Genomic DNA, 17,597 nt, shown 5'->3' with positions numbered 1-17,597 from the left:
TTTGACTCGAATGAGAATTTAACTTTAGATCTTTTTTCCGACTTTTCTGGTAAACTTCTGAATACAGGAGTACAAAATATTCTTAATAATGTGGCTGAAACCATATTTTTGCACCAACTTTGCATCCCAGGTGGCTATGATGATAACGAAGAACATAAAGACACTGAACAAGAATATAACGAAGAAGAAACTGAACAAGACTATAACGAAGAAGATAAAGAAACTGAACAAGAACATTACGAAGAAGATAAAGAGCAGGGCTCGGAAACCGTTCTCAACGCTCAAACCGGTTTCGTTCATTTGCCCGGGAACGAAATGGATTTCGTTTCCGTTTGCGGTTACCGGTTAAAGAACTGTTCTTTTGAAATAACGGTTTACACCAATTACGTTCTCGTTTCGTTCTTGAGGAACGAAATAAACCGGTTAAATTGAAAACGTCGCAGCAAGATAAAATGAGTATTATTATTTGTAACCGGCAGAATATCAGTGCTTTCCTCGAAAAAGCGAAGCGTATCGCTGCGTAGGAATCATTTTGCGTCCTGCAGTACGCTGTGTGCGCCGAGATATGTTTTTTTTTGTTTATTGTTTTTTTATTACTTTTCTACTTATTAATTAATTAGTGTATGTTTGTTACATGTTTTTTCCTGTTTGTTAATAAATAGTTTCCGATGTTTTATTTTATAATTTTAATTTAATATTTTTATTATAGCAACTTTAGAATGATTATAGAAGAAGGTATTATTAATTATTTTTATTATTTATTAAAATCAACCAATTATTTATTTATACAAGAAAACGAATTAGTTTTATATTTGCCACCATCAATTAGCCCATCTGCTTGAAAATTAAAAAAAACCGGCCAAGTGCGAGTCAGACTCGCGTTGCAAGGGTTCCATTCGTACATTAGAAATGTAACATTACACAATTTTTAACAATGTATTTTTATGTGAAACGTGAGTGAAAAACCCGTAGGGTCGGATCAAAAACTAAGTAATTAAGTCCGACTCACGCTTGACTGCACATTTCTAAAATGTTTATCCTAAAATTATAAAAAAAATATATTTGGATTATCACAATGAGCTCTTTTATTTGATACATATCGACGCCCGAAAGCAAACACGTCGTAACCCACAGAAGGTCAAAAAAAAATTTATTGCATTTTTGCCAATACGATGAAAAATGGGGAAACTAGGAACACAAAAAGTTCTCGTTTTTCTTGAAATGTACTCAGCAAACACGCAGTAAATAGCAAAAAAACGGAATAATTTAAATGATTGTATTTACAGCATTTTTAATTCCATATAATTTATACTTTTGTCATTTACAACACAACCTCCGTTGGTTTGACGCAAGTGTAGGTTACTACGTGTTTGCCGCTCATGAATGTGAATGTCTTGCAGTTACGCTATTTGGGGGGAAATAATGTTTAGTCGAGTAGTGGTTTAACACAAATTCACACACTATTAAAATATGAGAGACATGTCTTTTACTACGTTTACAAGGATCAAGTAAAACTAACCACATAATAATTACTTCACTGTTGTAGGAGGTTTAAACTTCTGCGCCTTATTTCGTTTTAACGCGGCTATCGCGGCCATTACTTGAACGTTTGCGCCGTCGCTCAGTGTGGTTCGGGGGGTGAAAGTGAGTCGACGTGTTTGTAATCAAGTAAAATATTACGGGGATTTTGGATAAAGTGATTATTTTTATTTAAGAACGGATTTTTTTTTTTTCAATTGTAAGCATTTAAAATTGCAATATTTACGGTGTGTGTATCGATTTTATGGTTTTATGGGACTTAAATTTTTGGTCTTATGGTATCTGATGAAAGTTTGTTTTGTCTAAAGTGGACTTTTATTTTATAAGAGGATGTAGAAACCACTTTTTTTAATCAAACGTCGTTGTTATACTTTGGTTAGATTTTGATCTCCCATTACGTTATGTCTTTTCCAAAGTGGACTTCTTATTTTTTAGTTGGTTCTACAATCATATATATAAAATTGAAAAACCAAAACGGGATAAAAAACGAGGGAAGAAGCGAGATGGCGCCTTACAAATTTCTAAAAAAGTTTTTGACACGTTTCTCGAATACGATGCACGTATGATAAGAAAAAACTGTTCCAATCAATTATCTAAATATGAGAATAGAACTAGAGCATAAAAACTATCGCTTTCTATGCGTATTTAATTTACAATAAGGAAAATAAATTTTCATAACAATCTTCATTTTACGACAATCGTCCATTTATCGGCAACTCTCGGTTGGTTTCGTTTGGCGGTGCTACAGATTAGACCAAATTATCCGTAAGTTAAACTAACCTAAATTATGTTTTTCATGTTGGTATGCAGTTATTTCGGAGTTTTTTTACACGAAGTAAAATAAAAAGTGCTGTCAACCTCAACCTTAGTCCATAGCCGAGTGACTAGTGACTATTACGAGTGACTCATACCATTTATAAACGATTTATGACTTTATCAATCAAATTAATATTATCATATTATTAATAATTTGTATATTGTTGTTTTAAATTTCTTTTTGAGTTATATTATTCAGAATGACTTTCATAGCTTCGGCAAACATTGTCATTCGTCCAGAGAATATAAAGTTGATAGCAAGTTATAACTTAGGTAGATAAAGTGCATGTTCAGATATTTTTGAGCGACCAGATGAAAATAAGCAAATGTAAGCCAAATATCGTAATATAACTTTGTTGCCATAGAAATAAGGATCTATTCCGATACAGTGGCGAAATATTGAGAGACCACAGTGGCTCGGACACTGAGAGAATGGGAGAGGATCGTGCCGAGAGCGTACTAGGGACAACGAAATGGGAGACGTCCGATGGACGTCCTAGGTACCGCTGAAACGACGTAGTTGCTCAAGACCTGCTTAACCTCGGCCATGGCGACTGGCGAGAGCTATCGCAAGACCGAGAAATATGGCGTGATCTGGTGTCGGAGGCCAGGACTCACTTTGGGTCGTTGCGTCACCGTAGCCGTAGTAAGTAATGTTAATATCCAGAAAGGGAAATGGGGACTACGTTTGTATGAAAAGGCGATTTATGGGCGGTGGTCGTCCATATTATTCTTAAGGCGGAAATTAATCTAATTAACTTTTTTGCAACTAGGCTTATAAAAATAAAAATTTATAATAATTTTATGTTGAAACAAGTTTTAAATAAATACCCACGTAGATGATAAAATACAATCTTGCCTTTTATCAAATCACATAATTTTTTGAGAATTTTGCGAATTAAGTTATTTATTTAACGGCTACAATTAAATAAGAAATCCCTATCACAGTTATAAACCCTGGCAGGGTTGAATACATAATAATGTCGGTATTTAAATAATTATAAGACAAACTCTTTATTTCATTTACGCGAGCGGAGCTGCGGGCCCGTCTAGTAACATTATAAGATTTAATTATGTTCTTGAAAATTAAACAAAAGTTGTGTGTTTTGTTTGGTCTTAAGAATGCTTATATTGATTTTAATAGTTCAAATCATCATAATAGATGTGTTATGTTCGTTTATGAATCCCGAAAACATCTTCACATTTTATAAGTATACATTTGAAATGTCGTGCAATTTACTTTAAGATGCCATTAAAGTCATTTTTAAGGGCGTGGCAAAATTTTTGGCTATACATTTAATGCATTCTAAATTGCTTACAAAAAGAAAAAAATACCGTTACAGCATTTTGTTCACCCAAAATTTCTAAACCACAACGTTTACGACTTTATTACGGATTTTGTCATATTCAGGAGGATTACTGCGTTTTTTCTGTCCATACAAATTTTAAGGAAATGCTATCCCATATATTTGGTACTGGCATTTACTACGAGTTTACGCACTGTATAAAAAAGATCAAAACGTAGTAACCCACAAAATATGGTCTTGTAACAACTTGCGGCTTAATTTATTTAAATGATTTTTTCAAAAAAAAATTGAATGATTTTTTCAAAAGAATTTTTAGTTAGTTATGTTAATAAACAACGTAGTTATGATTTTTTTTTTCAATACTCGAATAGTTTTTCGTCTCTGGTGAACAATTTGGTTTTTGTGGGTTACTACGTGTTTGCTTTCGGGCGTCGATATCAACACGATTTAGTTTGAACTTTTTTATTTTCAAATTTTCTATTTGACCCCCTAAAAGTGGCCCCATGTTTAAAATTCGTTTGTTTACGGTACATGTCCGTCTTTGGGTTACAAAATGATCTTCCATTTTTCTTTTCATTGGAACATCTGGAATTTATAATATAAATCTATCCTAATTGGTCATATAAAAGGATTAACAAAATTCAAAATGAATATCTATAAACAATAAATAATTTGCACGCCAGCGTGTCAGCATTGTTCGCTTAGTGACGTCCACCAACATTTAATATTCTTGTCTCCTCCTCCTCTCCTCCTTGCATACAAAATGCAAGGAGGAGAGGAGGAGAAGCTGCTAATACAATTCAGAGCGTTATATCCTTTCAGACTAGGATTATCAAAAAAAATGTGTACCCACTTATTTTACTTACAGTTGTCAGAATCGAAAGTATCGGTCTCTTCTTCATTGAAAAATGGTTGACTGTCCGGAACATATTTACAACTTTGTGAATCCATTTTAAATGTAACAAAACACCACCAACACCAACAGTCAAAACTCACACGCCCAAAAAGTATAAAAAATAAACAATTCAGTCAGCAAGCAGCACCGTCAAGTCAACATCGAGATCGAGTACTTAGAGCGGGTAGCCGGGTAATGTATTAATATTGTAGACGGCTGAGATTAACCGGTATTATATCGTTCCTCGAGAACGAAAACATTTCGTTCTCTCAACTAACCGGTTAGAAGAGAGAACTAAATTTTAAGTTCGCGTTCCATCAATTAACCGGTTTATTAATGAACGAAATAATATAACGGTTTATGAACGATATTAACCGGTATATAAATACCGGTTCCGAGCCCTGATAAAGAGACTGTACAAAAATATAACAAAGAAGATTACGATGAAGATGAACATAGAGATACTGAACACGAGTCGTCATTTTTTCGTGAGTAAAAATATTAATTCAGAGATGACCATATTCCATCAAAACATCGCAGGACTGTTAAATAAATCCGATCTGCTCGCTGTCTTTATTGATAATCTGAGAACACAAAATATTGATGTTGATGTGATGTGCATAACAGAACACTTTATAACAGCCGGCCATGAAGACCTTTTAACAGTGCCAAACTATCGACTGGGTGCGTGTTTCGCGCGTGAAAAAAATCGTGGTGGAGCGTGCATATTGGTCAAAACGGGCCATCAATTTAAGGAACTGTTGGATATTGCTAAACATTCTGTAAGTGGAATATTTGAGTGCTGTGCGATTGAACTAACTCTTGAAAAAACAGTTATTATGTGCATTTACAGAACTCCTGGTCTTAGATATTTAGACATATTTTACGACAAACTAGACATTATTTTAAAATATATATCTAATAATAGCAATAAGAAGATTATCATATGTGGAGATCTTAATATTAATATTTTGAAAAGAAATAGTGTATCGTTACAATTAGAATATTTTCTCTCTAGTTATAATTTAGATCTAGAAATAAAACAGCCTACGAGACTGGCTAGTAACACATGCATAGACAATTTTGCTCACAATTTAAAAAATGGGCACAGTAGTAAAGTACTAGATTCAGGTCTATCAGATCATACTGCCCAAACTCTAACCTTTTCTGTTAAAAGAAACATTTATGAAAATGGCTCATTAAAAATGTGGCGCATCAGACGCAGAGTTTATACAGAAGAAAACCTTGAATTATTTCGAAAACATGTTAAAGGTTTAAGTTTTAATGACGTGTACTTGTTAGATGATGCCGATAAAGCTTATGACAATTTTTCCGATATTTTCAAGTGCTTGTATGATCTTTGTTTTCCTTATGTGCTAATTAAGAAATCTCTAAAGGTTAGACCTAAATGGATAACTAATGGAATCAGATTGTGTTGTAAAAAGAAACGAAACGCTCTTTGGCTATATCGACTTAACAGAACCAGCGAAAATAAAAATGCCTATAAGACGTACGCTCAGAGACTTTTAAGACTATAATAACATTGACCCAAAGAGCTCAAAATAAGTTTTTTATGTCGACATCTAGAAATAAGACAAGAGCTACATGGCAAATTATAAATAAGTCCAAAACTTGTAAACCAAAGGAGCCTATAAGCACGTTAATAGCTCATGGGATGGGCTCAGATATTGCAAATGTCTTCAATAATTTTTTCATTGATGGAATTACACGAAATAATAATAATAGCAAAAAATCTATAAATATGCCTATGAATCCTAACTCTATTTTTCTGAGTCCAACTACACCGGAAGAAGTAAGGAAAACTATAGCCTCCTTAAATAACACAAATAGCGTTGGATTTGATGGTATCAGCACTGCTGTGGTTAAATATGTAAGCGATATCATCTCATCACCACTGGCCCATATAATAAATCTCAGCCTCACTACTGGCTATTTTCCTGGCAACTTAAAAGTAGCTGTAATAAAACCATTACACAAAAAGGGTGATAAATCAGACCCGAACAACTATCGCCCGGTCGCTTTGTTACCAGTAATGTCAAAGGTCTTTGAGAAACTTATTTGCAACAAATTATACAATTTTTTTGAAAAGTACAGTATACTAATTGACGAGCAAAGGGGATTTCGAAAAAACATGTCTATAAACGTTGCTATTTACGACTTAGTCTCTAAGGCTGTCAATAGTCTCGACAAGGGTAAACCATCCTGTGCCATCTATATGGACATGTCGAAGGCTTTTGACCACGTGGATCATAAGCTATTATTGAACAAGTTAAGCCATTATGGGATCCGTGGAAATGCTCTAAACCTTATGAAGTCATACTTAGAAAATAGGGTACATTACACGGAACTGACACAGATATGTCCATGTACAAAAAACGAAATAACATACACTTCTAATCGAAGAAATATTCTGTACGGCGTACCACAAGGTAGTATATTGGGGCCATTATTATTCTTAGTGTATGTAAACGACATCGTTAAAGCTAGTCAGTATCCAATGGTACTATATGCTGATGACAGCACCGTTATTATAGAGAAAAACAGCGACATAGACTATCAAAATGCAATAAATACAGATTTAAGACATATTATTGAATGGTTAGAATGTAATAATTTAAAAATTAATTTAGAAAAAACTAAGATTATGCAATTTAGCCAAAGAAAAAAAGCGCCAACACTTGATATTACATATCAAGGCAAAAATGTTGATAAGGTGCGTGTTACAAAATTTCTAGGTCTTTCAATCGATAGCGATATGTCGTGGAAGACTCATTCCGAAGAAGTATGTAAGAAACTATACCGATTTTCATATGCTCTATACAGATTAGCGAAAACTACCGACCGCAGCACCGTACTAACCGCTTATCATGGTTTCGTTTCATCAACTCTACGTTATGGATTAGTTTTCTGGGGAAACTCTACATATCGACATTCTTTGTTTAGGGCACAAAAACGATGCGTAAGGGCTATCTGTGGTCTAAGCCCTCAGGAGAGTAGCGTGCCTCTTTTCGAGTCGCTAAAGTTACTGACATTTCCATGTCTATATATTTTCGAGTGCTGCGTTTTTGTCAAAAGTAATTTAAATTTCTTTTCTTTCAAAGAGCAACAGCGAACTTGCAGCCTTCGCCCAAGAAAGCCAGCGCTATTAGTGAGTAGGACTACGACAGCTTTGATGCAAAAAAGCGTACTGGTGATGGCACCAAAGTTATTTAATAAGTTACCAGAATCATGGCAAACGGCACCAATACATAAATTTAAGTCCTTATTATTTAAATTCTTACTAGATAAATGTTATTATAGTGTAACTGATTATTTTAATGATATTGACATATGCCTAAATAGTGAATTGTAATTGTAATCTATTAGCATAATTATTTCCGAGCAAAGTTATAACATGAACATTTGTCATTTTTATTTTTGTATAAGTATATGAATTGTATCAGTAAATTATATTTGCATATGCCAATCTCATTACCCATGTAAATAATGTAAAAAAAATGTATATAGTTAGATAATAAGAAATTATTTCGTACGCCAAAAGGCACATCACGGCTGTTCCTTAGAATATTAAGTTATCACCTATTTATGTACCTGTGATGAACGAATAAAGAATTTGGAATTTGGAATTTGGAATTGAAACAAATAATAGATTCGATTTGCGAATTGTTATTGAATTATCGTCGAAAGGTAAGTAACTAAGTACCTACTTATTTTTATTGTATTTAAATGTTGAGTAATTTAAATGTAATTACATATATTCCTAATTTGAAAGTTTTAGGCGTATGTGCGTAAACTAGGTACAATATCTACCTTAGAATTAGGTGCCGAGCTACCGAGTAATTAGTAGGTACAGTCAAGGAATTTAAATTCCGACCCATTTCGTACTTTGTCACAGTGATAATCAATATGAAAGCCGCTAGAGACCTCATACGGTTGTCACTGTGACAAAGTACGAAATGGGTCGGAATTTAAATTCCTTGACTGTACATAATATGTATCCGTTTTATTTTGGAAATACAGTGTAATCTCGATAATGCGAACCTCTTTAAGTCGTAATTCTCAGTCATTGACGTTTTTTCTCATACTTAAATTACTTAAATAGAAAAACGCGGTAAACATAGAATTATTTCGACTCCGTAACTCGAACAAAATGTTAATTCCCTGCGAGGTATTGACAGTAGTTACTTATTTATACACGAATTTCAAAGAGCAGACTCCGTAAATCGTAATTAGCAAAATTTATAATGAACTCATAGCAATAAAATCCAAAAAAATGTTTGGGTCTCCTATCTATTGTTTGTGCCTTGCACAAGTTGCACGAGCAAGGAATGGACACATTTATTAAATTTTCTAAGTAACACAACTGTGTTCTTTATTTTTATTCACTATCGGTCAGTATTTAATTTACTGTTAGCTTGATAACAAATAAAGAAGCCAGAGCAGCAGTTAACACTATGAACTTATGTTGAAAGGTTTACACCTTAGGTTTAGGGCTACAGCCGGGGACTTTTGATATATTCACCTCCTAACTAGTCCAAACAAAGTTACGCAGTCAAAAATTGTGTTCATAACATTTCCCTCTACAACGTTTTTTGAGCATTCATTTCCTGACCTATAATATGTTATGTCATTTATGTACACGGTTTTATTTCTGAAATATAATTGTTTAGGCAAGTTGATTTATTTAGCAAAACTAAATTAAATAAACACAAACCATCATAATATAACGTAATATACTAAATACTTAAAATACCTGCTTAAATAATTAAATAAATGATTGCCAGCCAAGAAAAAAAAGTTTTATTTTAATATTTTTACCGAACTTTTTCATGTCTGACTACTAATTTTTATCATAAACGGGGCGGCAAATTTCTGATCGGCCCCGGGCGGCAAACACATACGCTACGCCGCTGTTGCTAGGATTGACTTTTAAATAATTATTTTGAATGATAAATATTTACCTAATAGCATACATTTGGATTCGATTAGCTTTGATTTTGTTTGATAAGTTACAGTTAGCAAAATTTCTTTAACTCTCGTGCCTTGGAACCCTCGCAAGCCTCAAAATTTAGTTTATCGCACCCCTCGCTATGCTAGTTTTAATTTTGGGATCTTTCGCTTGTAGGTCAGGAAATGAATGCTCAAAAAACGTTGTAGAGGGAAATGCTAGGAACACAATTTTTGACTCCGTAACTTTGTTTGGACTAGTTAGGAGGTGAACATATCAAAAGTCCCCGGCTGTAACCCCGGTGCTGGGGGGTAGAGGGGGGTAAGAAGGTCGAATTTTTCGGTTTTTCATTGATGTCTTGGAAACTTTGCGTCTTAGCGACATGACTACTAAGACAAACCGAAAGCTGATAAAATTAGTTACAAGTTTTATTCAGTCAAGTTTTTCGATATCTTGAATAGTTTTTGAGATACCCGCTCTTGAAAGTTTATTTAGGGCTTTTAATTTTATCTTGATATCTACACCAGTGAAGCTGTTAGGCCATGTTTGGTATCATTTTCGTATAAATTGGGGGTGCTGAATTCATTTATGGTATCACATTGACACTATTTCGAAGTAAAATCAAAATTAAAAAAAACATATTTTTTTAAATCCCTCTTCACGCTTAAACCGCTGAACCAATTTCGTTGAAATTTGGTACAGAAATAGTTTCAGTCTCAACACAGGACATAAGATAGTTTTTATAACCAAAAACATCTTTTGACGGTGTGAAAAGTGGGGTGGAAGTTTGTATGGGGAGTAAATAACGGCTGAACCGGATTTAGATGAAATTTAGGATGGTATATGTGACGTTTACACAATAAAAGTGCAATGCGAACTACCTGCAGGTCGACATTCTGTTGTCAACTGTCATGGCGTGCAGACGGGTCGCGGAGCACATGCCTGACCAACTGAGTTTTATTTATTACCTCGCAATACAACAACAGAACCTAGACGTCACAATGGCGACGAGGATAAAAAACGTAAGAAAAAGAAAACAAAACCGATGTAGTTGCTAAATATCCGACAAAAAGTGATCAGTTTGAAATTATTTTTCCATTCAAGGGAAGGGATAGCTCTGAGCACATAAACATCTTTATAAGGTACACTTCTGGTACTTAAACTATATTTTGGTCGAGAAAAAAACTATTTTTACGCAAATAGTATTACTATAGGGCACATTCCAACGTCTTATTCAGTTTAAATACTATTTAATGCGTTTAGCTTTCCAAAAACGGGTCGGTGAACAGAAATTAAGCCAAATACGGTAAAATAAGTTATTATAAAATAGAAATAAAACTTTTATAGCGACTGTGAATTTATGGAAGCGTGTAAAACTATAATTAAGCTATACGTATAATAAATAAACTGTCGCGCATATTGCTGTATAGTGCTGAATATGTCTGTTCACCGGTAATTTATTATAGGTAACTAAGTATACCAACGTGGTGCTGTCTGCGTTAACGGTTGTTGAAACAATATCTGGGTTCGCTGTAGTTTATTATTAGCTCACAAATGTATCAAATTAAGGGCAAATGCTTAATAATACTTCACATAATAAGGTTTATTACTTTTAACCGGAAGTTATCTACCTAAATAAATAATAAATGTACTCTTTATTTCGAGTCAAACTCAATAATAATCAACAGATCAGCTGCTAATGCTGCTATACAATATGTTCTACTTAGTTTACGTGCTACTTAGATATGCATTTAAATTATTTAACCAAATGAGCATAATATATTATCTGGGTCTTGTTTCTATAATGAAAAAGGAAAAATAAGTAAACAAACTGATACTGTCGGTGAAATTTGTCGTAAAGCTTAAGCTCAATACGAGAATTCTCCAAAAAGGGAATTTATAGTTGTCAATGTTGTTGTGTTAATCTGATGGGTAATATTGCACTTACCCTCCTGGGGCCCAGCCATACAAGGAAAAATCTGAACTTGCTATTGAAATCTGAATCTATAATGTAGAATTCAGGGTTGATTTTGTTTTTTTTTAAATGGAACGAAGCAAAACAGATGCAACCGTGCTACAATTAAACACAACCTATGTCGCTAAGGAGCAAAATGTTATTGTTACGGCGACGCTGACGGCGAACATTGAATCCTGAACGAAGCGAGGGATTCTAAAATGGAATACTGAGTTTAGTGAGGGATTCAAGGGTTAACGCCCAAAGTGAAAATAATTTTGCTACCATGTGACCCATACTGTTTTTCACATCACATAGTATATAAGAAAAAAAAAAGTCTAGTCTAAAGAACTTAAAGAGTCTTAAGAGTCTAAAGCGTATAAAGCGTCTAAAGGGTCTAAAGAGTCTTAATAGTCTAAAGAATCTAAAGAGTCTCTAAAACGTCTAAAAGAGTCCAAAGAGTCTAAATAGTCTTAATAGTCAAAAGAGTCTAAGGAGTCTACAAAGTCTAAATTAGAGTCTAAAGATTGTAAGAGTTTAAATGGTCTAAAGAGTCTATAGAATCTAAAGGGTCTAAGAGTCTTGAGATTATGAAGTTTAGAGTCGTACATGTATGCAGTAAACAGATTTTCCTGAAAATAATTATATAAAAATATCCATTTTCCGAATAGATGTAAAAAATTCAAATTTTACCGACCTTAGAAAGTATCTACTTACCTACTTCATCTGGTAGGACCGTGGGCCTTGGGAAGGTATGGTTAATAATTCTGCCGCGCCAGCAATGATTACACGGTGATCGATTGCATTTGGACACTCATGAAATGCTTACCCTGTCCTCCTTAAATAAGTTATTTATTTAAAAACGAGTTTTCAAATGCAAGTACCGCGGTTATGGTGGTGGGGCAGGGTTGCGGATGCCGACTATGGTGTATTTAAAATGACTAACTACACATTGACACAACCTTGCCTGTAAATATGACAAACAGGCAAAGTCGAGTTTCATAGACTGAAAAGCCAAAGGTATTAATGCATAGTTTATGCAAGATACGAGTTCCGTATAAATAAATACCTACAATTGGAGTGAAATCTCCGCGAGTGCTGCATGGGATATCGGCCCATGTAGTGCAAATGATAAGTTCTTCAAAATTAAAAATTTATATATTTCAGGAAAAAATCCATAAAACATTGTTAGTAATATGTGACTATAATTAACCTTAAAGATTGAAACTCAGGTTATTGTCACAAAGACTCGTGGAACTTTAATGTAATATCTTGGGGTCCAATCCTATGTATATGTGTCTACCTGTTCTGTTTTTACACGTTGTGTTACTTCGATAACTCCTTAAGTACAGAAACCCGGTAGTTAGAAGGTACTTACCTAACGCACATGTTCCGTGCTTACTTACGGATAGTTTTACAATGATGTCTTAATTGTACGCTTTAGAATGTGCCTAAGTGTCGTGTGCCTGCTAGCTGCGAGCACTCCTCCAAGTACGCACGTTTTAGAAGCTAGTGTAATGGACATTTTCAAAGTTGCTGTCGACGAATTACACTAATACCTTTCACGGAAACAGATTTGGTATGAACAATTCATAATTCGACTGATGCAACAGGAACTGGACTTTGAAAATGTCTAATCTAATCTATTCCTAATGATTCTAAACGTGATTTCAATGCGGAAAAGAAAAACGATCTTATTGACAGATTGGTTGAAAATTGAGCCTCCGTGGATCTAAAAGAAATGTTGAATCTAGGGGTTTCAGTTACAATAAACAAGTGATTATGGAAAAAATATAGATAAAATGTTAGGATGCAACGGAAAGTGTTTTGGGCCAACATAACAAACAGGTAGACAGGATTGCGATAATGGCGCCGCCTACCCCCTGAAAGATAAAATGTGCCGGCATGTGATAAATGTGCCTACAAAGGCCAATTCAAAATGCAAAGCACTAGGACTAAACGAATACCGATAAAAGTCGACGGGCCGACTAGATAAAAGTCCCGAAATAAATAAATTACCTAAAGCCAATCAACTAATTTTAGTGCCATAAGAACACATAATTCTATAAATTGACAATCAGGTCAAAGGTAAATTAAGGGTAAATAAATAGACGCTGGGTCTGTCACAATGCCACACATCGTGTAGGTATCTAAAGTAAATGCTGAAAATAAAAACAAAGTACCAATCTGTGGCGATGCGTGAAACCTTGCACTCCCACTGGGCTACTTTCTATATGACTTGTTCCTAATCGTGAAAACATACACATACGAAAATAGTAACCAAGTTCGTAAAACGGACTGCCAAAGTGATGGCATCAATATCGGACAATTACCCAGATAGCCATGAGTTTTAAGTGTAATAAAAAGGCACGTTAGAGGGAAATTTATACTGTGTACGTATAAAACCCTAAGGACCAGACGTGATCTTGATTGCACCAAACTACAGTTTGCCAAATTGAGGTTGAGATTAACAAATCAAACAAACCTTGTAAATTGAGGTTGCAGATCGAACCTCTTTATATTTTCAAGAGTACATATATTATATTACATATATTATCAGAGAGTGATTTACTTAAGTCGTTGTTTAATAATTATCGTACTTTCGGTACTTAGTACCAAATATGAACGAAAACCCAAAATGGCCTAGGGTTTTATTAAAGCAACGGAAAAATAATAAAGTAAAGTGAAACCGTGTTCATGGTAATGACATTCCATTGGTTCCTTGTAAAATATAAATAATTAGAGTTAAACAATATATGCCACAATCAAGGCAGGAAAATGAATATACACAAGTGCTAGTTTTGCTCTATAATATATTTTTAAATGATTGAACCTAATGGAAACAAAATGTCTATAAAAATAATAATAATTAATGTGACTGTAATCATGATCAAATTAAGACTGTATATTGTAGTCAAGGGCTACTGTAGACTATAGTCAAGGCTAAAATCAACTTCCAATTAGTAAGCAAGTATTGGAGTTATTTTCATGACATAAATAATCTCATTCATTATATGAGTAACAGTAAGTTGCTAGATTAACAGAACAGGTATTGATCTGTATTCAGCAAGTATTGTAATTAAAAAACGGTAATAAAATAATATATCCAATCCAATGCAATTTATAATAATAACGGTCAAATATGTAGGTACCTACATCATTATACCTGAGTAATAGAAATCTACTTGTAGGTAGGTATAGATCATGGTTGCGTAAATATCATACCAGGCCGCGTAGCCGGGATACCAATCGCTTACGCTCCGTAGCGATCGAAACGCAGCTGTCACTGTCGCACTAATATCGAAGAGTGATAGAGAGACATAATGCTTTTCGTTGTCGAAGCGATGGCGAATGTAACCTTGGCTAGGCCGGCAATACACAAGTAAAACTAAACAGGTTGTGGTGTATCTTGTAAGACTTTTTACCTTATTTAACATTGGACCATTTACGTATATTATAAATTGCATCCTATCTATATATTATACTGTATTACCTATCAAACAAGCCAAGTAAAACTGAGGCAAACGGCTGTTGCCAATAAATAATGTACAGGTACGAGATGTTATTAGAAAGCAACCTGCTTGTAACAATTTTATTGGAAACTCTTGAAATAGATATTAATGTGTGAAACATGTACATAGCTTGAATGCAAATGGAAAAACCTAGAAAATTGTAAGCATCCAAAGAAAATATGTAGCAATTAAGGTTAAACTCGTAAGATATTTAAACCCGAGTTATCAATGTGAATAAAAGAAAACAGACTCAAAACTGCAAAAAGGAGAAGGACAGGGACTGACATTGTAAAAGTAAAACCATAATTGTATTAAAACACTTTATTACACTAAACAAGTACATAACAATAAGAGAATTATAAAGAGAATATAATAAATATGTACAAAGATGAACTTATCCTTTTAAGGGGTCTCTTCCAGCTGACCGCTAAGCAACTGAGAGAGATACTAGGAAGAGTTCTAAATATTCCAAGATTGATATTGTTAAAAATGTTTATCGTTGAACTGTTGAGAAATAAATATATATACACCTAGCCGAGTTTCTTCCACCGGTTCTTCTCGGGTCTGAGGTTAACGCTGTTTTCCGGACCGGTGGCAGTAAGTCGGAATTAGAATCTAAATTAACCTAGCAGTTATAAGATAAACAGATGTGAGATGGTTGAACTATTGTTGCATAGCTAACGCATAATGTAAAATAAATAAATCATTTATAAAAAGGAAGAGATGTGACGTTTACACAATAAAAGTGCAATGCGAACTACCTGCAGGTCGACATTCTGTTGTCAACTGTCATGGCGTGCAGACGGGTCGCGGAGCACATGCCTGACCAACTGAGTTTTATTTATTACCTCGCAATACAACAACAGAACCTAGACGTCACAGTATACATCTGTGATTTAGATGAAAATGATACCAAACATGACTTCAAACCTTACCTTAAGCAATATTAACCTCAGAAATTCAGTTTCGTCGACGAAGTTGAATTCCCCCCATACTCCATTTCACAACTTTAAAGGATGATCATTGAGATAAAAAGTATCTTATGTCCTGTCTTGGGACTCGAAATATCTGTACACCAAAATTCAATTAAATCGGTTGAGCGTTTTAAGCGTGAAGAGGAATTAAAAAAAAAAGGTATTTGTTTAAAGTTTATATGTTTTTTCGTAGGAATGGTGTCAATGTGATACCAAAAATGAATTCAGCACCCCCGACTTATACGAAAATGATACCAAACACGGCCTAAGAGCTTCACTAATGTAGATATCAAGATAAAATTGAAAGCCCTAAATAAACTTTCAAGAGCGGATATCTCAAAAACTATTCAATATATCGAAAAACTTGACTGAATAAAACTTGTAACTAATTTTATCAGCTTTTGGTTTGTCTTAGTAGTCATGTCGCTAAGACGCAAAGTTTCCAAGATATAAGTGAAAAACCGAAAAATGAGACCTTCTTTCCCCCCTCTACCCCCCAGCACCGGGGCTACGGCCGGGGACTTTTGATATGTTCACCTCCTAACTAGTCCAAACAACGCTACGGAGTCAAAAATTGTGTTCCTAGCATTTCCCTCTATAACTTCTTATTGCTTGGCCTATTGGTCAGGTTCTGTATTAGCACGAGAGGTACAACCACTTTACCCCCTTGTAAAACCAATAACTATGTTACAGCCAATTCTGCATCATGAACGTTACTAATCATTTTCTTTTTTTTTTAAAGATTGGTTTATTTGACCATTGCTATTTTATGCTCTGAATATTGACTACCTTATTTGTTCAATTGAAGGACTCGAACTGAAAACCTGGCAGTGGACCTAGCACCTGAGCGAGGCTGGGAGAAGGAACTTGGCGACTGGTGGTATTCCACACCTCTTCTGCCTGCCACAAATCAATTTCTAGAGGCCGCTGATCTCTTATTGAGATTACGTGCAATGCCGGTACATATGTTTGTGTCCATTTAATTTGCAACTATGTACGGACTGAATCTTTCTCAGAGAGAGACAAGTTTTAGTTAGATTTTTCTTATTTTGTATTTATCTTTAACAGCTGGCAGAAGTATGCTTGGCACGAGCGCTGTCATGTCAGGGCATGACACCGGCGTACTCGCACCTCGTAGCGCTGGCCTGTCGACTGCGCGGTGACATCGACAACGCGCTCTGTCTTCTCAAAGAAGGAATTGATTCCTTTGGAGAGGTTAATCTTCAGTTCATTCTACTGTAGTAGATACTGGAGCCACAGGTAGTAGTTTAAGTTATTATTTGTCCAACCATTTGGCTTAGTTATAGGTATTTATGTAGAGTAAATCCGCCTCTTACTAAGCACAAAAACCTAAGTCAGTTCCTTCCAGAAAAAAACTAGTGGAAGAACATTAAGCCTGGTCGGCGGTATACACTAAATATCTTAGATGATACTTATTTATGTTTATGTTACAGATTAACTATTTGCACAGTTTACAAGCGGAATGCTTGAAAAAAAAGAAAAATCACAATGCAGCTTTGACATCTTACGAAAAAGCTGGCAACTGTATAAACTCATACAGGTTGGTACACAAATTCATTAACAATTTTGCTCCAAAAAAATGATAATTTTGTAGATTTATTAGAATTTTG

At 34.6% G+C, this 17,597-nt stretch overlaps 2 protein-coding genes across 2 annotated transcripts in view; one reads left to right on the top strand and one right to left on the bottom strand.

Moving 5' to 3' along the window:
- Nucleotides 1-17,597, bottom strand: part of LOC134663736 (protein retinal degeneration B) — a 427,614-nt gene that overhangs the window by 292,220 nt on the left and 117,797 nt on the right. The window lies entirely within an intron of this gene.
- Nucleotides 1-17,597, top strand: part of LOC134667616 (uncharacterized) — a 33,781-nt gene that overhangs the window by 13,548 nt on the left and 2,636 nt on the right. The window contains exons 14-16 of the mRNA XM_063525352.1: nucleotides 16,775-16,925; nucleotides 17,035-17,181; nucleotides 17,421-17,527. Of these exons, the coding sequence (XP_063381422.1) occupies nucleotides 16,775-16,925; nucleotides 17,035-17,181; nucleotides 17,421-17,527 (405 nt within the window). The remainder of the gene's footprint in view (nucleotides 1-16,774; nucleotides 16,926-17,034; nucleotides 17,182-17,420; nucleotides 17,528-17,597) is intronic.

The sequence above is a fragment of the Cydia fagiglandana genome, chromosome 1 (genome assembly GCF_963556715.1).
Source record: "Cydia fagiglandana chromosome 1, ilCydFagi1.1, whole genome shotgun sequence".
Lineage (NCBI taxonomy): Eukaryota > Metazoa > Arthropoda > Insecta > Lepidoptera > Tortricidae > Cydia > Cydia fagiglandana.
The sequence above is the reverse complement of the archived record's forward strand: the minus strand, read 5'-3'. Positions and strand labels throughout refer to the sequence as shown.